Source organism: Triticum dicoccoides, chromosome 6B (genome assembly GCF_002162155.2).
Source record: "Triticum dicoccoides isolate Atlit2015 ecotype Zavitan chromosome 6B, WEW_v2.0, whole genome shotgun sequence".
NCBI lineage: Eukaryota > Viridiplantae > Streptophyta > Magnoliopsida > Poales > Poaceae > Triticum > Triticum dicoccoides.
This window is the reverse complement of record NC_041391.1, coordinates 681,616,421-681,625,444: the sequence shown is the minus strand read 5'-3', so window position 1 is coordinate 681,625,444 and position 9,024 is coordinate 681,616,421. Positions and strand designations below refer to the sequence as shown.

At 45.9% G+C, this 9,024-nt stretch overlaps 1 protein-coding gene across 1 annotated transcript in view; it reads right to left on the bottom strand.

The window, feature by feature from the left end:
• Positions 1-6,681: 6,681 nt before the first annotated feature.
• Positions 6,682-9,024, bottom strand: part of LOC119326802 (probable cinnamyl alcohol dehydrogenase 5) — a 5,143-nt gene continuing 2,800 nt past the window's right edge. The window contains exons 2-4 of the mRNA XM_037600405.1: positions 8,093-8,720; positions 7,199-7,352; positions 6,682-7,039 (exon numbers count right to left, since the gene is read on the bottom strand). Of these exons, the coding sequence (XP_037456302.1) occupies positions 6,828-7,039; positions 7,199-7,352; positions 8,093-8,720 (994 nt within the window). The 3' untranslated portion in view covers positions 6,682-6,827. The remainder of the gene's footprint in view (positions 7,040-7,198; positions 7,353-8,092; positions 8,721-9,024) is intronic.

Below are 9,024 nucleotides of genomic sequence, written 5' to 3'. Positions count from 1 at the left end.
TAGAGGCCAGAACCGCAGAACGTCTACTACCGTGTCATCGCCGTACGTGAGGGGGGCCATGCCCCGGAGACGCGTCCCGCCTCTTCGGACATGCCACCACACCACCCCGCATGTATGAGGGCCCGGTGCGATGCTCCGGTGGCATTGCTACCCCCAGTGCCCCCGTCCCGCCTAACCCTGTAGCGTTTGACCACGCGATCTAGCCCTTTGACTTTGCACGGACAGGCTTTGACCAGTGGACCTCCCCACCCCGGAGCCCCAAGACGGGCGTCTATGCATGCATGAACACTTTCACATATGCATCGGGACCCGTGCGATGTTTCGGCGACATAGCTACACCCCGAATCCCCCCACCAACTAGAATTCCTTCCATGTCGACCGTTTCCCCCCTCCGTGACACGGTGATAGCGACGTTCGTAACGGGGGGCAATCGATATACCATTGGGTATGTTTTTTTAGATAAGGCATAATTATCTTATGCAAAAACAAAAACTAAAATAAAGTAAAAATAACAAAACCAAGTAAAAATAAAAAAATAAAGTAAAATACACGTATGCCGACGGCTAGGCCGTCGGCATATTTGTGCACACACGGATGTTGTCCCATGGATCGATGACGTGGCGGGGCACACGGATCGATGATGTGGCGAAAGGGCCTATGCCGACGGCTGTGCCGTAGGCATACCTCTGCCACAGATAACCAAAGTAAAATTAAAAAAATTAAGTAAAATAAATGTATGCCGACGGCAAGGCCGTCGGCATATCTGTGCACACACGAAGGTTCTCCCACGGATCGATGACGTGGCGTGGCACACGGATCGATGACGTGGCAGAGGGGCCTATGCCGACGGCTATGCCGTAGGCATACCTCTGCCACAGATATGCTGACGGCCGCCGTTACTGCCCGTCGGCATAGGATCAACGCCGTCAAATTGTCAGCGCTGACCGGGCAGGTGGGCTCGGGCTATGCCGACGGCCTGTCCTATGCCGACGGGCCCCGTAGGCGTACCTCGGGCGGTCCCGACGGCCTAGTCTATGCCGACGGCCTCGTCGACATAGATGGATGTATGCCGACGGCTGTTCTACGCCTACGGTCTACCCTTGGCCGTCGGCATAGGTCCATAGATGCCGACGGGGGCCGTCGGCATAGATTTGGCTGTCGGCAACCCCAGTTTTTCTGGTAGTGTGCGACGTTTTCGTTTTTCCTTTCCTTTTTCAGAAACATATCAGTCAGTATACACATAAATGCTGACGTATAACACTCACGTCACACATACTACTCGAACGTGTGCTCATATACCCTACATGTATGAGTACTTCGAGTATATAGCAAAAAACTACCACGTTACAATGCTAGGGTTACAAAAAACTATCACTTCTATTAATCTTTTAAAAAGCTACCACAAAACTAATTCATTGTTCCAAAAAATCTAGTTGCCGAATGGTTACATTTTAAGCCTGCTTATGACTTGGAGGGCCCGTTCGTCAGGTCCACGTCAGCTCCTAGCTGACAATCAGCTCAGTGACCTAGGCCACACAACCTGATATCCAGGCTGGGCTCAAGCTCAACTTGTCCATCCAAAAAAGCCCAAACATGGTAATATCAATATTTTATTGGTATGCAATTGATTTATATAAGCTAAAAATAGTTAAATTGAATTACCTTTTTAGTGGACTAAATTAAGTTTTTAGGGGGATTATAATAAATTAAATAGAAAAGTACATTGTTCACAAGTTTTGAGTTTCAGGCTAGGCTCGGACTTGGATTTTAAGGTCAGGCTGTCAAGCCTGACTCAAAACTATACCCGGCCCAAGGTACGATCCTGTTTAACATGCCACCCCTATGGAAACCCTTCCGAACTCTCCCCTACTAAGGCTTTGTTTGGCTATCAGGGGAGATATTCTCGGGGAAGAGAGGCCCTGGGTGAAATATTATTGACAAAATTAGAACCCTATGGAAAATTCGCATCGCCATTTGGGGGCCTGGAGAGGTGCATGATATGATCGAGTGTTTTATCCGGCGGTGTAACTGCCAACGAGAGTGACCGCGCGACGCGGGGGAGATGGAGATTTCCTCCCACGAGTCTAGGGTAGTTTTTTCTGTCCCCGGGTTTCGGCAGGGACGGGCCAAGATTTCCCTTCCCCTAGCTCTGACCAATTGACTCATCCGAGTTCCCTGGGTGAGTTGACCTCGTGTTGTTTTATCCCTGGGATCAGGCCGGGATCCCGGCGTTTCCCCTGGTCATCAAATGAGCCCTAACTAATACTAATCCCCCTAAATTTTGGTGTGGGCTTCCTTCTGCTCCAATCGCATGTTGCCACCTTATCATGTAGGTCTAGTTCTTTTGCTCAAAAAATGTAGGTTTAATTCTGAAAGAAAACATCTATAAATGTAGCCAAACTCTAGTGTATGACAAGACTATCTGAAGGGGAGTGGCATTTTGGCTATGGGATCCAGATGATCTCGCTAGCCTAGAAATCCATTCGTTCCTCTATATCCATTCCAAAAGCAATTTCGGCTCATATACGGTTGTCTGAAAAAGGGTTGTAGCACCCTGGGCGTATAGATCTGTATCGTACACTAGCATATCAGAGGGTGGAAACTTTGCGCTAGTGGGGTGCCTCGTTAAGGAAGGATGGGTGTGTCGTAGTATTTTCCTGACGAAATTCATGATGGGGTCGCGGAGGTGCCAGTGATGCGGATGGTGTACGCAAGGAGAGATTTACCTAGTTTCAGGCCCTCGGGTTGAGGTACTATTGTGCTTTCTGCTTAACTGGATTGATTGCTCCAGCCTCATATGATAACTAGCTAGCGCCTGTGTTGTGTACGAGGCCTATACCGAGAGGTATTATGGTTTAGGACTTTAGGTTGCGAGGAGATTATCAAGTACTGGCCGGGGATCCCCGCCTTTACTTATATACAGGGTCAAGCGTAGGGTGACATCATCCGAGTCGGTTGGGAGTTGTTCTAGCTAAGGAAAAACTACTCTACGTCTTGTAGAAGATTTCTTGCCTTGTTCGTAATCGTGATGATACTCCCCGTATAGTATGTGGACTCTGAGTCATGGGCGTGTGCCACCCAGTGGCTACCGAGCCTCCGTGATCATGCGTGACTATACCCTGGGGGCATGGTATCGTCAGTAGCCCCTGAGTCCTTCATGATTTAGCTGTTGGCTTCACTCTTCTTCCCTGATTAGGAGGTGCTTGCTGCCATCGACCTTGCAGTAGGGACGTGGACAGGATCGCCGATCCGAGAAAGCCGATTAGGAGGTTTTTTCCCGCATCGGGCTCATTCCTTTCTAGGAATCAACCCAATGATTTGTTTTAGAAGGAAAGAGATATTTCATTTCATCAAATAAGTTTTTTTTTGTGATGGATCAAATAAGGTTTACACAGGGTTTTCCCAAGAGCTGGCAAAAGCTGGCGATACAAAAGGATTGTCAACTCTATAATTTTTGCCAGCTCCATATAATTGTCCTGTCTGCACCAACAATATGCACGAAGGCAAATTCATGAGCAGGACGGCGTCCGAGGATGTCAGCCTGAACACGCACACTTAAGAGTTTGAGCAGCTTAATACAGGTTTGTCTTGTCTATGTCATCAATATGCACAAAGCCGAACTCATGAGTAAGACAGACGCGAGGGCGCAAGACCGAGCACACACAGTTGAGAGCTTTCGCAGCTTAATGTAAACTTTGCAATCGTAACATGCACGAATTAAGCCAAACTCATGAGCGGGGCGATGCTCGAGGTCACGAGCCATTTGAGCTGTGTTGGTGAGACAAGCGGTCGTGGAGTGTGGATGTGGCACCCTAACCTACTACCATGGCAGCTCACTCACTATAGCTCTAACTAACTCTCACCCGCCCGCCCGGCCCATTCAGATTCAGTTGCAGAGGAACAAGGCCTCGGAATCTCTCCATCCACAGCGCCTCTTCCTCCATCACGTCTTGAGCAATTTTAAACATGCTCCCTCTTGCCTCCTTTTTTTTACATGGGAGGTAAAAAGATAAAAGTTAATCAAACCCACTAGGTAATGCAATCAACAGCTTAGATCTATTTTATATTCTTACCTCTCCTTTGAAAAAGAGAGGTAAGAGCGAGCATGTTAAAAGACTAATACATTTGCGAGACACATACACTAGTTAATAAGGAAAATTGGACAAAAACCAATACATTTACGAGACACGTACACGCCAGCCCCGAGTCTACGCATCAGCCGAGCAGACGACCTTGCCAGGCCGGAGAAGACACCCTACAACACTATAAAGGGCTCCGGAGCTGCCGCTCCGACTTCCACATCAACCCTGAGGCCGCATACCAAACTAGCCGATGACACTGCCGCCCAAGAGACCAAGGCCAACACTAAACACAGGAGAATACCGGAGCCGCCGCTCCGACTTCCACTCTTGCCTCGAGGCCGCGAACCAATCGAGTCGATGGCTCTATCACCTAGGCGACCAAAGTCAACACCAAACACACATGACATTTGTGGAGCCGCCGCTCCAACTTCCACGCTGACCCTGAGGCCATGCACCCGCTTGGCCGGCGTCGACATCACAGAGCCACGGGAGCCACCGTCAAAGGACCGGACCTCCAAGAGGGAAGCACGAACCCCATCGGCGCCCGCTCCAACCAAGGTTTGAAATTGGGTTTTCACCCGGAAGCCCGAGACTGAAACGACAAGGGAGGTGAAGGGGCTCCATGACGCCACCTCCAAGGAGGAAAAGATATCCTAGGATAGGATGCCGTCGGCATCGGCATCGAACAAGGTCGAGCTAAGCTTTTGCCCGGAGTATAATTAAATACAAGTGTATTTATAATGTGGGTCTAATGACAGCGTGTGTTTCTGCACCTGCCCATTCTATCAAAGGGGCAATAGAAATATCATGAAATTTTGAAAAGATCGTACTCTTTTTAAATGTACGTTACTCAGCATATTTGCCACAACGCTGCATAAATCGGAGAGAAAGAAAATACCATCTAAATCATCAGCAAAATCCAACCATGCTTGTACTAGAAAAATGTTAGGCAATAAGATGACACAACGGATGATGTATAGAAGATACGATTTCTTCTGATATCATGCAACATCTGCCAATAGGAAGAAGAATTCATGTACTACTATCTTTCATCATTACATTGCATATAAATACACAAGCAAATATGCCCGTGCGTTGCAACGAAAGAAAAACTATTAGATTATGCATGTGTGATAGATATAAAAGAAGTCTGAATCAAATGCTAGGTTGAGATAAGGACTTTCAAAATGTCATTTCAGAAATTATGTCTGAGTGATGTCATGACGAGATAAGGGACTTTTAGAAAGTCATCTAAAAAAATGTGATGGTCTCATCACGACTTGATTTCCTAAAGCGTCACAACAACAAGAATGTCGCTGAGCAAACTGCATGATGGATCCTGCCTGAGCTAGACTGATGAATGAGTGTCTCGCCTTGACCTAGCATAGCTGACACCAGAATAAACGTAACTGTGTATGGAGACAAAATAGAAATTTAGTCATTTTTATATAGCTTACAAAAACTAACCCATAGAAAGTTGTGTCAACTTTTGGGGCCTCGGCGTTGCACGAGACAAGAAAATCTTTTTTTACCCAAAGTGAGGGACTAAGTAAAATCATAAAACGACCTCTATAGATCCCCTAATAAAAGATCTATGTAAGCGGCGGTTCGTTATGTCAATTATTTACGGATTTGTTTTAATTGTTTCGAAAATATTGTAAAATTTCGTGGACATTTTTATAAAATTCCCGGTTACTTTTTGAATACTGGATCCTTTTAAAACAATCATAAACATTTTTATTTCATGAAGATCTATTTGGAATCGTGATATTTTTTCATAATATGTGAACTATTGTTCGAAATCATGATCATTTTATGATATTTTGAATGTTTCTTGAATTCACAAACAGTTTATGATTTCTCAATACCTTTTTTAGAAAAATCACAACTTTTGAAATTTGGTCCTTCTAGAAATCATGAATTAATTTAAAGAAGAAAAAACAAAAACCTAAATAAGGACGTAAAGAGCAAAAAATAAAATAGAAAACAGGAGCGCTGCAACCTGCAAATGGGCCGGCCCATTACCATGTGCGGGAGGAGTAGGCGCGCTTGCGAGAGAAAAAAGGAGAGAAAAATACTGGATCTTTAAATTCCTGAATATTGTTTGAATACTGGATCTTTAAAAAAATCATGAACATTTTCTATTTCATGAACATTTATTTGAAATCATGTTTTTTATAATATGTGAACATTTGTTTTGAAATCATGATCATTTTATGATTTTCCAAATTGTTTTTGAAATGACAAACAGTTTATGATTTCTCAATATTTGTAGAAAACTTAAAACTTTTGAAATTGTGTTCTTTTCATAATCATGATTTAATTTAAAGAAGAAAAAACTAAAACAGAAATGAGAAAGTAAAAAAAATAGAAAACAGAAATCAGCATGTGGGGGAGGAGCAGGCCCGCTTGGGAGTGGAAAAAAGGAGAGAAAAGAGTAGGGAACCAGGGATCGAACCCTGGCATCCCGTGAAGAGCAGTATGTATAAGAACTATAGAGCCCGGGTGCAATTTCGAGAGAAAAACGAATCGTTTTTTCTTCACTTATGAATGTCACAGTAGGTAATTTATGACAACTTTGAGGATAATTACGGTGATGTACGACCAGAAGCAATAGCCGCTTTATTATTAGAAGAAATAAATATGGCATCGCGTACACGATGGTTTACACTTTCACACCCAAAAATTAATTTTAGATTGTTTCTTGCTATTGCGGACAAGACAAGAGCAGAGAGGTAGAGTCACTCAGTGGTGGGCGGTCTTGTCGAGAGTGTTGCCGATGTCGATGACAAATCGATACCTGACATCAGCCTTGGCAAGGCGCTCCATGGCCGTGTTCACGTACTCGGTGCCGATCACTTCGATGTCCGCCGTCACGCAGTGCTTGGCAGCGAGGTCAAGCATCTCCTGGGTGTCCCTCATGCCGCCAATGAGGCTCCCGGCCAGGGTCTTGTTCGCTGTACATACAATGAGCCACACGTAGGATAGGATGTGAACCAGTCAGTTACGCACACAACTAAATGTCTATGGTCAATAATGCAGTGGATGGTTTCTTAAAATTGTTAGACCAGAGAGGGTATGGTATATAACTAAGCCTATGAGGTTGGATGACTTACTGGCAACCAAAGCAAAGGGAGAGATCTCCATAGGCTTCTCTGGGAGACCAACCATGATCATCTTGCCGTTGGGTTTTAGTAGCCCCAAGAGAGGGGCCATGGGGATGTTTGCAGACACCGTGTTTATGATGCCATCCATGCTACTCATTGCGGCCTGCAAAGGTGACACATCTAAATTTAAATTAAAGCAGTAAGCAGTAAGCAGTAAGCACACATGAACTGAAAGAACAATCTATATTCTTGCTTGATTAATTGGTGATTGGAAACAATTTAAAAAAAGACTCCTGAAGAAACCTTAGCCGCCAAAAAAAATATCCTCTTCACTCCGCTCCGGTTGTCACTTCGGACCGCGGGGTGGAGGGGAGGGGATTTTTGTCTCTCGTCTTTTGTGTAGCGGGTTTTGGCCTCGCGGCGACATCACTCCAATGGATGATGGCGTCATCTAAAATAAAAGTCGCCCGAATACAATCCGGTCTCGATGAAGCTTCTTGCGGCATCTAGGAGCCTAGAAGATTTTGTCCTTGTTGTTACTCGTGGATGACGGGTTGATTTTTTGTGTTGTTTGTCGGCGCTGCTTCATGTGCATCGGCTGCGGTAACATCGTCTTTGAGCGATAGTAGCCTGATGTCTGCCTAGATCAGGGTGATCCTCCTGCCGATATGCTTGGTGTTGTTACAAATCTACATGGTATGCGGCGATGTGCTATTGTGGTAATTCTTCCTTTATAGGTCTTTGCGGGTACTTCGATGGTCGTAGGTCCTTTGTTTAGGCCTTAGGGTTGTTCTTGTGTCTGTGAGTTTAGTACCATATATCTTAGTCGTGTCCAATATTCCGCTGGTCTAATATAAACCAATTTGAGTTGGAAAAAATTGGTGATCGGAAACATTTGCATACCTTCATCTCCTCGTCGTTTTTGCTGACAATGAATGCGTTGGCGCCTAGCCTCTCGAGGGCCTCCTGCTTCTTCCCCGGCGAAGAGCTGATCACTGTTACCTTCATCCCGAAGGCTTTGCCGAACTTAACAGCAACATGGCCCAGCCCGCCCAGTCCCAACACACCGAGGTGCATCCCAGGAACGTTTAGACCATGGTACTTCATGGGGCTGTACACGGTGATGCCAGCGCACAGCAGCGGTGCGCCCTTGTCCAGTGGAATGGTGTCGGGGAACCGGACCACGAACCTCTCATGCACCACCACCATGCTGGAGTAGCCGCCGTAGGTGATGGTGCCATCAAGGTCAACTAAGTTGTAGGTGGGGATTATGCCTGGGCAGAGATTCTCGAAGCCCTTGTTGCAGCTCTCGCAGGACTGGCATGAGTTCACCATGCACCCGACGCCCACACGGTCACCGATCCTGAACTTGGTCACATTCTTGCCGACCTCATTGACCTCGCCAGTGATCTCATGCCCAGGGACCATGGGGTATTTAGCGTTCTTCCAATCGTTCTTGATGCTGTGTAGGTCAGAGTGGCAGATCCCGCAGTACAGAATCTTGATCACCACATCGTCATCTCCAGTGCTCCTGAAGAAGGAATCATAAGAAACATGAAAATACTAAAAAAGAAACACTATTAGGGCATATCCAAAGCTGGGCCGTAAATGTCTCTGGTATATGTCTATTTTTATGTTCGGGTATGGTCCGCGGACATGATGCAGGAGGGAGCCGTCCAATGCTAATCACAAAGTATCCGGTTGAAAGGAGAAAAAGTAGGTGGGGACCATGCATGTGATGGGATATTTGTGGTTTAGTGTCTGGTTGGGAGGAGAGAGAGAAGAGAGGGACCATGCATGTGATTGGTCAAATGCATGTCCGAACTCCGGCAAAG